This window comes from Diabrotica undecimpunctata, chromosome 6 (assembly GCF_040954645.1).
Source record: "Diabrotica undecimpunctata isolate CICGRU chromosome 6, icDiaUnde3, whole genome shotgun sequence".
Classification (NCBI taxonomy): domain Eukaryota; kingdom Metazoa; phylum Arthropoda; class Insecta; order Coleoptera; family Chrysomelidae; genus Diabrotica; species Diabrotica undecimpunctata.
The window spans coordinates 100,055,556-100,072,530 of NC_092808.1; the positions used below are offsets into that span (position 1 = coordinate 100,055,556).

General features: G+C 34.8%; 1 protein-coding gene across 1 annotated transcript in view; it reads left to right on the forward strand.

Annotated features, from left to right (window-relative positions):
- Gnpat (dihydroxyacetone phosphate acyltransferase) overlaps window positions 1-16,975 on the forward strand; it is a 69,786-nt gene that overhangs the window by 26,781 nt on the left and 26,030 nt on the right. Inside the window, exons 3-5 of the mRNA XM_072534993.1 lie at window positions 8,013-8,142; window positions 13,206-13,409; window positions 16,481-16,632. Of these exons, the coding sequence (XP_072391094.1) occupies window positions 8,013-8,142; window positions 13,206-13,409; window positions 16,481-16,632 (486 nt within the window). The remainder of the gene's footprint in view (window positions 1-8,012; window positions 8,143-13,205; window positions 13,410-16,480; window positions 16,633-16,975) is intronic.

A 16,975-nucleotide genomic window follows, 5' to 3' on the forward strand; every position in this document is an offset into this window, starting at 1 on the left:
AATCATATACTTAAAATAAACATCAAAAAGCATAATTTTAGTACAATAAGTTGCAGTGACAACCACAATCTGCTTGTGCATATACTTTCTATTAAACAGAGTTTTCCGATATATGCGTGTGTAAAATTTTATAATAAATTACCAGATGTAATTAAGATGAAAAATATTCCTATCAAATTTAAGAAATCTGTAAGCGATTTTATAACGAAGCTTGAACATTAGGTTAGTAACTATTTTGCGAAATACACTTGCGAGCAAAAAACTCGACTCAAAAGTAAAATCGCAATTGCGCAATTGCGAAAGCCGTTCTTATGAGGCCTATTAGGCCGAAATAAGTATAAGCGGATGCGCAAGCGCCCTGTACGTGAAATTAAATCTTAACTGTCTTTTCCTTTTTATTTCGATATACTCTGTACGAATACTAGAAACCAATTCGCTAAGAATTTTGCTTAGTTGAGGAGATATGTTGTGGAATGCAATTTTTAGATTCCCCATGTCTCTCATAACATCTTTATTAACGTCTGTTTTGCCTTGCAATTCTTAGAAGGCACAGATTAAAGCGAAATTCTGAATTTGGTTTCGAAAATTAGTTTACGTTTTTAATGATGAAATATTTATAATGTGGATCTTAAAATTTTTTTATTCTGACCAAAAGTCTTAAATTGCAGTACTACATTTTTTTGGTTCTGCTAGGTTTTCATCTGGTTCAGAACATTAAATTTCAATTCCTCTATTGAAGAGTCACTAACATCACTACCATGAAAAATTGTTTTGAATTTATTGTTAATAGTTTTACATTCTCCAGATTTTTTTTTAAATGTTACTGCTAATTATTAAAGAATCCCATACAACAAAAAAAATATTACCCTTAGAATGTTTTTTGTCACTGAATTTTATGTTATGTTCTGGAATTTCATATTGAAATATTTTTCCTATTTTATGTCGTTTTTTATCATTCGTGGATGAAGTAGGTATCTTTAACTTCTGATTCTTGTCTTATCTCTTGTGATTAATAGTCAAAATCACCTCTAATAGTTTGTATGAAATCTATCAATATTCATATTAAAACTGCTGTATTTAGTAATCCGTATTTTTGTAAAAAAAGTCTTGTTTGAAGCATTTTTATTATCTTTAAAATATTTTCCCATGTAGTAAAAAATAGTGCATACTCAAATGTATTAGATTTTTTATGTAAACTGATAGCTTCGGACCTTATGAATAGTTTTTTATAATTCCTTTTTTTTTAATTTCTTCATAATTTTTCTTAAGGATTTCAACATCGGAACCAGCAAATCGTCTGGTGTCACAAATAGGTTGAATACTCAAGTATTTGTTCTTACAAAAATTTGGAAATGCAGTCCACTTATGTGTAGAACTTAAAAAATACATACAATTCGTAAACGATATTCAAAAAAGTGGTTATTTCCATGCCAATTTTGGCAACAGCGTTTCCAATTAAATGTAATGAATGCTTTGAGCATGGTATATAATAGGCAAATTTTTTTTTTTATTTGGATTGGAGTCCATTATATTTATGTGAGATATTAAACGCATTATCACAACACTGTCCTTGACACTTAATGATATCCAAATCTAAATTATTTAAAAAATCTAAAATAACGTTCTCCAAGTTTTCACCCGCATAAGTAGAAATCCCAAAAATCTTTCTTTTATGCCACTTTAAAGAACATAGCGAATAATGACGGTTAGCTGATCTACATAAGATTTATCAGGTGTTAAATCGATAATTAGAGAGTAAAATTTGGCTTCCTTTATTTCGTTCAGTATTGTGAGTTGTAAATCTTTCGATATAATAGAAATAAATTCATCACAAATTGTAGACCAGGGGCGGCCGGCCAGGTGAAGTAGGTGAAGGTGAGGTTCACCAAAAAAATATAATTAAATTGAGACAAATAAATAAAAAATGAAAGCAACATTATTATATCTAAATTCTGAAATCAATTATTTATTCTCTTTTAATTAATCTAAAAATTAAAAAGACAACTAGCTTTATTAGCGGTACGTACTTGACGGTCAAGTCCTGACCTGTGTCACTAGCCGTGTACTGAATCTTGTATTCAGGAATAGGTGAATATAATTTTTGAAATTCGGAATGCATCTGCATGAGCGTTCACGGTTGCCATGGCAACGTGACGTCAGCCTATCCTTAGTGATAGCTGAGAAAACTGGTGAGTGCAGTTCCGACTATAAATATATTATTCGTTTTCACCCACTGTTAGATGTGTATTTGGTATTCCTATTTTTCGGAAATTTCTCTTAGCGACAATATTTTGAAATTTAGTCTATTATATAGATATTTTTTATATAGTATAGTATTTATTAGTTTAGTTTAGTCACAGTATTAATTTTATTTGTTTAGTGCACTTTATTAATACATTTCTCTGTGGTTTGTTTCTGATTTCGGATATAAAGTGTTCTCGTGGATTTCGTTTGAACAAAAATAATTTTAGACAGACATAAATCCAATTAATGACTTCCTCTTCTTCTTCCTATGCCGTCTCCATTAACGGAGGTTGGCGACCACGTTTCTAAAAGTTTCTCTGTCTTTTGCAACGTGGAATAATTCGTCTACAGTCATGTTTGTCCAGTCTCGAATATTTCGCAGCCATGTTTTCCTCTTTCTACTTATTCCCTTTTTTTGTATTCCCTGTATTTTAAACAGCTGCGTCTGATCCAGAGTGGTCGGCTGCAATCAGCATCTGACTCAGAGTGGGCGGCTGAATCGAAACTCACCAACCCGTTTAAGCAGGCGTGGTGATTTAATCGCCAAAAAACCCTCAATGAAATGTCAAGGTTCAGAACTAAAATAACCCAGGCAAGCCGACCGAATCGTATCTAGTATAAGTGCCCTAAAAAACTGTTTTCAAGTTATTAGGGCCCTAAACTCTATACATTTTTTTAACAAATTTTTAATGAGTTTTGGGCGCGACGTAGGTACCAAACCTCCTTTTGGTCCGGCAAGCTTTCCTCATCTTCACCACTTTTTTAGGCCACGAGCCGCCGCTGTTGTAGACGACAAATAGTTTATAGTACCGATGCCGCAGTTTGCATATTTTTTACTTAATACCATTTTATTATATAATCACCATTATTTTCACTAAAAAACACTTAATTTTTACCACGAACCGCTAAAGAGTATAAAGAAATAAATTTTATTATCGCTACCACACGTTTAAGTACTTACTTGTCACCTGCCAATGCGTCCGGTAGTTTTAGATCGTGTAATAAAAATTACAATGGAGTTAATGTGCTCACTGGAGTTTTCGTGCGCTGACAATTTTTATGTCATCATCATCACCGTTGGCTCTACAACACTGTGTGGTTCTTGCTCTTTTAAGAATTAGTCTCCATTCTCCAGTATCTTTCGCCCTGGCTTTCCAATTTCTGACCCGTAGATTTCTCCTAGTCATCTTTGAGTTTTAAATCTAGATCTTGGCCTGCCTCTCTTCCTGGTTCCTACTGGCTCTTGATATAATATCTGTCTTTGGGGTTCTCCAGTGTCCATTCTTTCAAGGTGTCCTAGTCACCTTAGTCTATTAATTTTAATAGACCGGACGATGTTGCATTTTTCATAGCATTGATACAACTCAAAATTGTAGCACCTGCGCCATATCCTGCTTTCTTGTACTCCTCCGTATATGTGCCTAAATGGACACTCCTTTCAAAGCGGCCTAACAGTTCTTCGTCGCTTTTTACCATATTCCATGTCTCTGACGCGTATTTCAGGACAGGTTTAATAAGAGTTTCATATATTAGTGTCTTGGTTTTTCTGCTAATTATGTGTGATGTTAAGAGCTGCTTTAGTCCAAAGTAAGCTCTGTTCGCCAGGTATATTCTTCTCTTAATTTCTACGCTTACTAGTTTGCTGTTATTTAGTTGTGTACCAAGATATATAAACTCCGAGACCCCTTCGAATGTGTGTGCTTTTGTCACCAGATCTTGTGGTGATGGTATTTGTGTGCTCTTCGTGACCTTCATGTCTTTAGTTTTGGATACGTTGACCTGCAGTCCCATTGTCTTCGCGGCTTTTTCTAATGTTTCAAAAGCCTGTATTAGGTCTCTTTTTGTCCGTGTTACTATGTCAATGTCATCTGCCTAGGCCAATATCTGTACACTTCTATTGATGATCGTACCTCTGGTTGTTATGCCCGGTTTCTCTATGGCTCTTTCTAGCGCGATGTTAAACAATAGGCACGATAGACTGTCTCCCTGGCGTAATCCAGTATGACACTCTGTTTTGTACCTTGACTCTGCACTTAACTCTCGAAAGAGTTGACAATTTTTATGTACATATTTCTAATAATCCCTCCCTTTTGTAATTAGCGTTGTTTGCTTGGAAAATAATTTACAGACGTAACAGTACAATAGGTTTTTGGTTTCAGTATAAACCAACCAACCTATGTAACTCACTAGTAATTATTGCTCTGAGGAAGGAGATAATAGTTAATTTTATTGTGATTTGTTTTGATCCTTCATTGAATCGAATAGAAGATGATTACAAAGATCAATGTATTGATTTTAATGGATTTTTATATAATCAATGTCACGTTATTTTGTTAAAGAAAATTACAAATTAATTATAAAAATTATAGACCTAATTTTCGGGCCCCAAAAATTCCCTACACATTGAACACCCAAACTAGAATGAAGAAAGAACACGAAGAAGACCAAGTAGAAACTGAACAGAAAGAAGAAGAAATGAAATTCAACATAAATTTACTTCAAGAGGAATCCATAAGGGACCTATACCAGAGAAGACTGGACCAGAAGTTACAGGATTTCGATTTCAGAAACGTCAAGAAACGTACGAGCACGTCAAACACAGAATAAAAAAGGCGGCATTAGAGGCTTTGGGGAAACTTAAGAAAAGAAATACCCAACACAAAGTAAAAATAAACAAAGAAACCAAAAAATGTATTGAGGAGAAGAAAATTCTATATATGAAAAGTATGAGCACCCAATCCCCAGAAGACACACAGAAGTACAAAGAGAAAAACAGAGAAGTAAAACGAAGAAGGGCAAAAGGAAAAGAATGAAGAATGGGAAGAAACATGTGCACAAATTGAACAATACATAGGAGGAACAAGGAATTCGGAATCCTGGAAAATACTCAAATCTTTAAAGAAGAATAACAACGAAAAGGTCCAAATAGAAATCAGAAAAAGAGTGGGAAGACTACTATAAAGAACTACGCACAGAAAACCGCCCAGATTTCATAGAGACAGACACAGAACAGGAACAACAACAAAATCAGAATGAAGAACAGATTGAGATAACATTAATCGAAGTAAAGAATGCCATAAAGAACAAAAAATCAGGGGGACCAGGAGGAATCGTTAATGAACTAATTAAGTACGGAACGGACAAACTACACAGAATTATACACGAAATGTTCAGTAACGCTATAAACCTGAACGAAATACCAGAAGAATGGTCCAAAGCATATATAACCTCGATACATAAAAAGGGAGATAAGAAGAAATGCGGGAACTACAGAGGCATCAGTGTGATAGCATGTATGGGCAGGTTATATGGAAAAATACTGAAAGAAAAACTGGAAAAATCTATCTCAAATAAAATCGGAGAAGATCAGGCGGGGTTCACGGCAGGAAGATCTTGCATTGACCACATATATACACTCCAACAATTAATTGAAAAAAAAATGGCAAAAAATAGACCAGTACACATGGCATTCATAGATTTAAAAAAGGCATATGACACGATCCCCAGAAAACAACTATGGAACACGATGAAGGAAATCGGAATAACTCAGAGGTTAATAGATGCCGTAAAAAACCTTTACAACAACAACAAGGTAAGAGTTAAAACCGGCAATAAATACTCCAACGAATTTAAGACCACAAAAGGCTTATTGCAGGGATGCTCTACATCTCCGACACTGTTCAAGATATTCCTCGAACAAATATTAAAACCATGGAAAAGGAAATGTGAAGGGATGGGAATACCAATCCGGGACAACTTCTTGTACACATTAAGCTTTGCAGATGACCAAGTGGTAACGGCTCAAGATGAAGAAGATCTGTGCTATATGCTCCGAAAATTAGAAAAGGAATACACAAAAAATGGACTGGAAATAAACCTAGAAAAGACCGAATATTTAACAACAGAGCAAGAACCAGTGAGAAACTTGGAAATGAACGATAATAGCTAAATTAACGGCACTGACAAATTCAAATATTTAGGATTCATACTCTCAAAAAATGGAACCACCGAGCAAGAGATAACCAGCAGATTAGCACAGACAAGAACATGTATTAAACAAATGAACGGGGTACTGTGGGATAGACAGATACCAGACAGATATCAGATACCAGACAGATATCAGATACCAGACAGATACCAGAAATACAAAGAAGATAATTTATAACACCTTGGTACGCAGTATAATGACCTATGGAGCAGAGAATTGGGTAATAAATAAACGAAACAGGTCCAAAATCACAGCAACTGAAATGGAGTTCATGAGAAGAAGCTGCAGAGTGACAAAAATGGATCGCATCAGAAATGATGAGATGAAACGAAGAATCAGTAGAACAAGACATACTCAGCTACATCGAAGAAAAACGTTTAATTTGGTATGGACATGTGAGAAGAACAGATCATACAAGGTGGATAGCAAAGATTTCGGATTGGAGCCCAATAGGAAGGAGGAAAAGAGGTAGACCCCGAAGATCATGGAGGGATGAAGTGGACGAGGCCATGGAAAGACGAGACCTTAGAGATGGAGAATGGCAGAACAGAAAGGACTGGAGACGTTGGCTAAAAGAAGGAAGGCGGCGACAGCTGTAAAAATCCTTATATAGATAGATAAATAGAAAAATTACGGGCCCTTGGCACGTGACTAGGTTGTCTAGGCCTTAGTCCACCCCTTTTATTCTATTAACAGGCCGTTAAGGCCTAGGGCATTTTTTTAAAAACATAATCCTAATATTAACTAATTACAATTATTTTAAACAAAACTTTAACTTAAATATGTATATACAACATTCTTAACTACTCTGAAGGACCTGGTGGACAATATTTCTCCATTCGCTTCTATTTTGTGCTTTTCTTTTCCAGTCCCTCACCTTCACGTGTTTAAGGTCTTCCTCCACTTTACTAATCCACCTCGTTCTGGGTCTACCTTTTCTTTTGGGGCCGATTAGTTTTCTGGTTATTACTAGTTTAGGCATTCTGTTTGCTGCCATTCTTTACACATGTCCCAACCATCTGATTCTTTGTGACTTGACGAACTTAGTAATGGTAGGTTCTTTGTATAAAGCCATTAATTCATTGTTGGTTCTTCTTTCCCAACCATCTTCTGTCTTCCGTCCTCCCAATATGCGTCTCAATATTTTCCTTTCTCATCTTTCCAGAGTATCCTCTTCCTTCTTATTTAATGTCCATGTCTCACCGGCATATGTTACGTTGGGTCGAATTACTGTTTTATATATTGTGAGTTTACCTTGTCTAGAAACGTATTTTGAGTTCAGTAGGACTTAACTACCCAATTTTTTATTCCCTTTTGCTATTCTAGCTCCCATTTTTTTTTCCATTTTCATCGAAAACTACACCCGAGTATTCAAATTTGTCCACCCTTTTAAAACTATAGCTTTTACCACTTACAGACCTCACACTAAAGTCTTCTTTTTTTCCTTCTGTCCCTCTCATGATCATATATTTGGTTTTGTCTTCATTTAGTTCCAATCCAAAACTCTTTTTAATTCTTTCCCGGCACTGGTGCTCATTTTTCATGATCGTTTCTTCTACCTTCATGCTGCACTTTCTGATTACAGTTTCTAACACTCTTATGATAGTATGGGATTGGCCTTTAATCATCACATAATTCATCATAACCAATCATGACATTAAAATCGTTTTGAAACTCTATGGTAAAAGCAAAATCACTTTAAAAAAGCAGATTAGTTTTTATGAATAATAAACATCTTAAGAAAAACATTTAATAATAAAATACATTTTTTTCTATTTAGATAAAGAGTCGGATGGGAAATTGTCCAGTTATTTTTGTACCTACACATCGAAGCTATGGCGATTTTATGATGCTGTCATATGCAAATTTCAACTATGACATTGAAATACCTGCAATTACCGCTGGCATGGGTAAGTTTAAATGTATGAAATAAACAAACTTTTAGATTACAAATTGTATATATAAATAAATTGTCCAAATAAAGTAGATTAGAAATTGTCTTTACCTAGTAATGAGCATAGATACGAATAGAAATCAGGGTTAACAATAGAATACTGAAAATTAAATATGTGTAATACAATGAATAATAAATTACAAAAAAACGCGTTTAGACCTATTTTTACTTTTGTTTGCGAATGTTGAGGACTTATACTAAGTTTCTACACAATAAATCAGCTTCACTCTTTATCAAAAAATAGATTTAAGTTTGTACGGTAGCTTACCAAAGACTGAAAAGAAATACTTCCGTAGTTTATTAAACGAGGAATGAGGGAGAACATCAGTAGACCCAGAGAAACCAATAACAGCAGTGGTGCCTAAAATAACAAGCGGGGTAGTTACGAACTCGCTACAAAATATAAACAAAAGATAAAGCAGTTGAACCATATGATATACCTGGAGTGTGTCCAGTGGAGAGACAGGAACGTTTGTTTAATAAAATTATGCAAGTGGGACAAATGAAGTTGAATCGTCAGTTGAATGAAGCAGTATCTTAGTATATGTGGTCAAAAACAAAGTAGATATTTAACAATGTATAAACGATGGACCACAAAAGTAATTCGTCATACCATAAACATATGGGCGAGAATAATAAATTGATCATCCGTAGGTCGCTGGTTCAAATCCCGCTCGAAGGACCAATTTACAAATGCGATTTAAATATCGGGATCGAATTGTTTTCTAATGCCCCTTTGTCCGATTCTTCTCGATCGACGATGGTAAATAAATGGTTGAAGTGTGGAGTAAAAATTATAGTTTTATGGGCTACTGACTATTACACTCTAGTTGTTGGTAGTTGTTGGTTAGGTAACTTTCTATAATAGACTGCGATCAAATGTGCTCAAATCTCCAATTTATAATTTTACAAATAATGTATAATGTTACTCAGCACAGAGGTTAATGCTTCTATCATACTAACAAACTTTGAACTATGCAATTGAATCTAGGCCGTTATTGCAAGACTTAAGAAGTTCAATTAGACAATATATTATTTGGCAATTTATTAGGTGCAGGATTGCAAGTTGAATGGACTCTAATTATTAAAATATTACTTGATTAGTTTCACAATGTTTCAATTATACACGGTGAAACTATAAAAGGTTAAGAATTTAAGAATAATGTGAGATTACAAATTAAGGGATTAATGTGTGATCGAACAAGACGGATACGTGAAAAAACTGAAATATTTGAAAATTGGTTTGATTTATGCAAGACAACTCAACAACAGATGCAGTTTTCAATTTTCATTTTTAGCTATCTAATTAAACAATTTAGCACAGCACATTTAAACAAGCGTTTACATGGTATTCATTGATCTTGAGAAAAGAGCTGATAGAGTCCCTAGATAGATTTTGCGGGGGCATTGTATAAAAAAGAGTTACAGGTGAGCATGTGAAGATTGTGGCAGATATTATAACAAATAAGAAGCGTGTTTTGGCAATAATTGTGACTAGTTACGAGGTAGGCACCACCATAAGAGAGACTAGTATGCTCGGCTTAAAACAAAAAGAAAAACTGGAATATGGAACAAGATGCATAGCAAAAAAAAAGCAAAATTAGACAAGCATAAACTCAAAAAGTCAAAGAATCAAGACACTTACTGAAGTAAATGAGTTTTATTGATATAAAACATTAAAAGTTACTGAAAAATAAAAGTTAAGGATGCTAATAAAACAATATTATATTTACAACCCAATTTAATAATCCTTGACAAAAACTAGTGAACAATGAATTACTAACCATAATAAAATAAATTCCACCGTTCACAAAATTCTTTGACAATTTCTGGTTTTTCGTATGGTTCTTTTTTCTTCAAGTTCCGTTCCTATCGGAGATTGGAAATCATTCTGGCAATTATAATTCTGTTTGTTACTCATCTGAATAGTTCAATTGAAGTCAAACCAATCACGAACATCGCATAGCCACAAGATTTTACGTCTTCCTACTTTCCGTCTATCTTTTATTTTGCAATATAATAATATTTTTTGAGATTTCTTATTTTTCACCTCTCATAATGTGCCCCAAGTATTCTAACTCTCTGGTTTTTATTGAGTTTAAAACTTCACATTGTTTTTTTAGTTATTCCAGAACTTGTGCGTTTATTTTACGATCCGTCCATATCTTCAGTCGGTAACACTACATTTCGAATTCTTCTAGGTTTTTAATGCGCGATTGTCTTACTAAGTCTTAACTCCATATAAAAGGGTGGAGTAAATATTTAACAACGTAGCATTCTTATTTGGTCCTCAACATATCTTATGTTATTGAGTTGCTCACCATTTGTTATAAGGCGTTCTTTGACTTCAGCCAGCGCTAATTCATATGATTGCTTCACTATATAAATTAAATAACAATGGTGATAGAATACACGCTTCTACACGGCGAATCTGGATGTCCTCAGTTAGTTCATCTTCAACTTTCACTTTTGCTGTTTAATTCTAGTATAGACTACTTATAATCCTAATGTCTCTGCTGTATATGGTTTGTTAACAAAATTTCTTTAAGACGGTTATGACAGAAGACAAAAGCTTTCAATGAAACAGGTATACATAACTTAGTTAATCAAACTTTTACATATATTTAGAATCAGGAGACAAATACTAGCCAAAGCATGGGAATATGACATGGACGTTTACAATCTCTTTGTAGATTTTAAACAAGCCTATGATTCAATAGATAGAACAATTCTACCTAATATACTGAAAGAATTTGGCATACCATCAAAATTAATACGACTAGTGCAAATGACAATGACAGAAACAGAAGCACAGGTATGTATTCAGGGACAGATCACTGATGCGTTTACGATAACGCAAGGACTGAAACAAGGCGACGGACTAGCTCCAACGCTCTTTAATCTTGTTCTGGAATATGTAATTAGACGGTTGACGGTGAGCGGAAATAACATACTTACAAACAAGTCTACCCAATTAGCAGCATACGCAGATGACATAAACATAATGAGCAGAACAATGAATGCAGCGGAAGAAACCTACGTTGAGTTGAAACAGAGTGCAGAAGCAGTAGGGCTAGCAATAAATACAAATAAAACAAAACTACTCATACAAACCAGATCAAATAGACCGGTGCAACAACACTTTATTGGCGATATAGAACATGTAAATAGATTCACATACCTAGGAATGGATCTGGTCGCAAGCAATGAAGAAGAACCGGAAATAAATAGAAGGCTTGTGCTGGCAAATAAAGCCTATTTCGCGATGGGCCACATATTCAAATCGCGAGACGTACACCGGAAAACAAAACTCCGGGTCTATAAAACAATAATCAGGCCCATAGTAAGTTATGGTTGCGAAACATGGGTGGTGACACAGAAATCTGCCAATGCATTAGATGTGTTTGAAAGAAAAATATTACGTAGGATCCTGGGCCCAATAAGTGAAAACAACAACTGGCGAATTAGGTACAATAGAGAAATATACGAGCAATATAGCGAACCCCCTATAGCACAACATACTAAACTGCAGAGATTACGATGGGCAGGGCACGTGGTCCGCATGCATGAGAATAGAATCCCCAGAAAATTATTAAATGCAAGAATGCAGGGAAAAAGACCTGTTGGAAGACCTAAAAAGAGATGGGAAGATGAAGTCGATGAGGATGCCAGGAACTGCCTGGGAACGCGTTCATGGAAAAGAACAGCGGTAAATAGAGATGGTTGGAGAAGCCTGTTGAAGGAGGCCAAGGCCCGATTTGGGCTGTAGCGCCATTGGATGGATGGATGGATAGAATCAGGAGAATATTATTATATTAGGAGAATATTATAATAATAGGTTACCAGTCAAAAAGTGGCCGCAAATATTTTTCCACCTACCTCTATCCAAAGTATACATTTCCTATCCTCATTGTAGGGAGCAAAGTCATACTTTTTATACTATTATCGAATCGAATCGATTGTCGAATCAAATCTAATCGATTATCGAATTGAATCGATTATAGATTTGGATCGAATCGAATCATTTATTGAATCTAATGAGATTGAATCGTTTATCTTATCGAATCGATTATCAAATCGAATCGAGTAAAATATTGAATCTAATCGAATCGATTATCTTATCGAATCTAATCGATTATCAAATCAACTCAAATGATTTTCAAATCTAATATCGAATCGATTATCGAATCGAATTGAATCGATTGTCGAATAGAATCGATCATCGAATCAGAATCGAATCAAATATCCAATAAAATCATATATCAAATCGAATCGAATCAATTATCAAATCGATAATCGAATCGATTATCGAATCAAATATTGAATTGAGTCGATTATTGAATCGAATCGAATTGATTATCGCGGATATAAATAAAATATAATAAAATAAAATGAATTAAACTAAGTTAAAGCCATAAAGGCCCGACGATAAGAAAGCTTTCTCTTCTTGGCCACTCCCGTAGTGCCACATCCGGTTTTTTCTTTTATCTTATGAAATTACTTATTGATAAGTAATAAGTTAATTTTTTTAGAATATGTGTTAACAAATTTTTCTCGTCTGTAATTTAGGTAATGTAATGGTAATTCAGATTATCTATTAGTGTGTATTGGATTTGATATTGACATTAAAATAAAAATATTGAAAATTCAAACGTTGTTAATATCAAAATTCATTGTGACCGAACGCAACCCGTTATACACATTCTACACTGCTTACTTTTATAAGTAATGCATTCTATTTTTCAAAATTTTGGAAGGTATGTAATTCGTAGAACAATTTTAACATTTGTTTTTAATACAGATTTCAGTTCTCTAGAAATAATAACTCATGACTTTTGATTTAACATAATTAGGTCGTAGGAATTGAACCGTTTAGAATTTAAACCCGGTATACATTGTTTGTACACAAAATTTTTAATCTTAAGGTATTATTTTGGAGCTGATGTTCTAGCTACGTAATTATTGAAAAATAAATACATTACAACTAATGTTTCCTAATTTTTTTAAACATTTTTGTAGATTTTCACGGCATGTGGGGCGTAGGCAAGGTACTTAGAGATACCGGAGCATTTTTTATGAGAAGAACGTATACTAATGATAATTTATATTGGACCACTTTTAGGGAATATGTTTATCAGTTGGTTACCAAAGGAGATCTGCCAATGGAATTTTTCATAGAGGGAACCAGAAGTAGAAGCAATAAGTCCTTACCACCAAAATATGGTAATTTTTTTATTATGTCATACATCGTGGGGGTGTTGTGCTTACAATTCATATACTTATATATTATTAGATTGATCTATTGTTTGATATCATGCTTGTTACACAGCCAGTTATGGCCACATCGGAACATAAGTCTGCCTCGATTGTTTTCATTGATCTGTAGCTTATTTTGTGTCAATTTTATCGATTGCAATCCTCGTAAAGTCCGTAATATACCTTGCTCTATTTCTTTCACATGTGCAATCCAACATTCATCATCATTCAATCTTCGCTTATCCACTGCTGGACATAGATCCCCCTCATAATTTTCCATCTATTTCGATCTTGTGCCTCTTGCATCCAATTCCTATGACAACGTCTTAGATCGTCAGTCCAACGTGTTGGTGGACGACCTCTGCTTCGGTAGGCATCATCTCTTGGTCTCCATTCCAGTATCCGCTTTGTCCATCTATTATCTGTCATTCGAGCCACGTGACCTGCCCAGTTCCATTTTAGTGTTGCTACTCTCTCTACTGCATCAGCCACTCCTGTTCTTTGTCGTAGCTGGCGATTTGGGATCTTGTCTCGTAGTGAAACGCCCAACATAGCACGCTCCATCGCCCTTTGACACACACGGATCTTTTGAACTGTTCTCCTTGTCATGGTCAACGTTTCCGCACCGTAAGTTAACACTGGCAAAACACACTGATTAAACGTTTTTCTTTTAAGGCATATTGGTATATTAGACGATTTGAAAATATGGTTCAGCTTGCCGAAGGCTGCCCAAGTCAGTCTTATACGACGGAGAAGCTCAACGGTTTGGTTATCTTTTCCTATGCGAATCTCATGACCTAGGTATTTATAGGCCATTACCTGGTCTATGGATCTTGTTCCTACGCATATATCTTCGCTGACTACAAGATTTGTCATCATCTGGGTTTTAGATATATTTATTTTCAATCCCCCTTCTAGCGAGGAAAGGTAGAGCTGATTTAAAAGTTCTTTGGCCTCATCTATTCTATAAGCTATTAGTACAATATCATCTGCAAACCTTAGATGGCTAAGCTTTTCTCCGTTTATGTTTATGCCCTTGTCGGTCAGTTTTGCCCTTTTACATATATATTCCAAAAGCGTAGTGAACAGTTTCGGCGATATGGTGTCCCCCTGGCGTACTCCACGTTGTATCGGGAATTTCTGGGTTTGACGATCACCCACTCTAACACTGGCTGTTGCGTTTTGGTATATGTGTTTAATTATATTTATATACCGATAGTCAATTCGGCATTCTGTCAAGGCTTCCAACATTTTTTGTTGATTTACGGTGTCGAATGCCTTTTCATAGTCGACAAATATTAAAGCTAGTGGTTTATTATATTCAGTGCATTTTTCTATAAGATTTTTTATTACCAGTAGGTGATCGTTTGTTCCATAGCCTTTTCTAAAACCCGCCTGTTCTATGGGCTGATAAAATTCCAATTTATTTTCTAGTCGTTTCGTAATTATTTTTGTAAATAGTTTATAAATATGTGAAAGTAGACTTATGGGCCTGTAATTCCTGAGGTCGGTAGCATCCCCTTTTTTATGAAGTATGATAATTTCTGCGTTATACCACTGGGTTGGTGTTATTGCTTCCTGCAAACATCTAGTGAATAGTTTGGCAAGGACCTGCCATAATCTTTTTCCAGCCACTTTTAAGGCATCTGCCACTATTTCATCGCCTCCGGGGGTCTAATCCAACATTAGTTTATAGCAAATAGGAGTCTATTTGGAGTCTTAACAACAGTTTACATCTAAACCAATTGATTCATGGTTCGATATAGAGAGCCATCGAAAAAATCGTAATTACGACAGGCTTTGGAATAAGCTTTTCTTCTTTTGGATGGTTAGTCGCTCCAAACCAGAAATACAAAATATAACTTAATTTGTTTACAATTTTTTATTTAAAACACTATTTAAAAAAAAAGTAAGAATCATCTAAAACATCGAAAAAATGCAGACAATTATGAAAAAATGCAAAAGGAAGTTGCAAGAGAGACCTGGCACACCAATTATCAAAGGGTAGCATTTTGTCTATTATACATGAACATTTGGGTATGAAAATGCTGTTTTTAAATGGGTCCCGTGTTTTCTCACACCAGAGCCAAAACAACAACGAATTGATGAATTTCGGCGCTGTTTGGATATGTTTAACCGAAATGTCGGAGTTTTTGGATGAGTATGTCACAATGAATAAAACACGGATCCATAACTTCATTCCGGAATCAAATCGGTAATCATCTGAGTGGACTGCATCCGGAAAAAGCCGTTCAAAGCGACCAAAGACGGAACAAACCGTGGAAAGGTTATGGGCTCTATATTTTGGGAGCAACATGAAATTATTTTCACTGAATATTTGAAACATGAGAACAAATCAACAGCGACTACTATATTGGTTTATTGGAGCATTTGAAGACTTAAATCGTAAAGAAATATCCTAAAGAAAAAAACCTCATTTGTCCAAGAAAAAATTTTTGTTTCACCAAGACAATGCACCGTTTCACAAATCGGTTAAAACGAAGCAAAAATGCACAATTGGATTTGAATTGCTTTCGCATCCATCGTGTAGTCCAGATCTGGCTCCCAGCGGATACCACGTTGTTTACGATCTAAAAAATGCTCCGTGGCAGGAGATATCGCTCCGATTAGGAAGTAATCGCTGAAACTGAAGCCTATTTTGACGGCAAATATAAATTGTTTTACAAGGGCTGTATAGAAAAATTAGAAAAGCGTTGGAATGATTGTATCGCCGCTAAAGGACATTATTTTAATGAATAAAGCATAATTTTTGCAATAAACTGTTGTTGTATTAGTTATGCCCGGGACTTATTGACCGACGGGTTAGAATAATATTCATTCATAATTGCTGTGTTGAATACCATTTTTACTTCGTTTCCCCAAAAATATGTGTTAAAAATATAGGTATAACCAATCTTTATGGCCTTGCTAAATTACGATTTTTATCGATTGCTCTATACTATTATGATTAAAATTGTTGCACTAACCCTCCAGGATTCTCTATTTTTGGCTTTTAATTTGAAATTTTGTTCTTTTAGGTGTATTGTCCATGGCTCTTAAAGCCTTTTTTTTCTCTCAAGTACCTGATATACTTTTTGTGCCAATTGGTATTAGTTATGATAGAATTTTAGAAGAAAGTCTTTTTGCATTTGAATTGTTGGGAGTGCCAAAGCCAAAAGAAAGTACTTCTGTAAGTATAATCGTGAATTAATATTAATTATTTCTTGTTATTTAAATTTGATTTATTTTTATTTAATTTAAATTTTCTTTAGTTAGTTAAAGAAAATGTCATTTTAGTAAATTTTTGATTGTTTAAACGCCTTCTGACGCGACACTTCTTAACACCGCGGAAATAAGAAAATGCGCCGCAAGGTAATCTTTTGTTTTGTCGTAAGGTCGTAACATCCACATCCTCCATCCTCTACCTCGTGGTTACTTGTGTGTGCTTGTACCGCCCTTCACGTGAAGCTCACCGCTGGCTCTGTAGTCCCCAAAGGACCACCAACAATTCAGAATACTTTAAAAGTTCGATG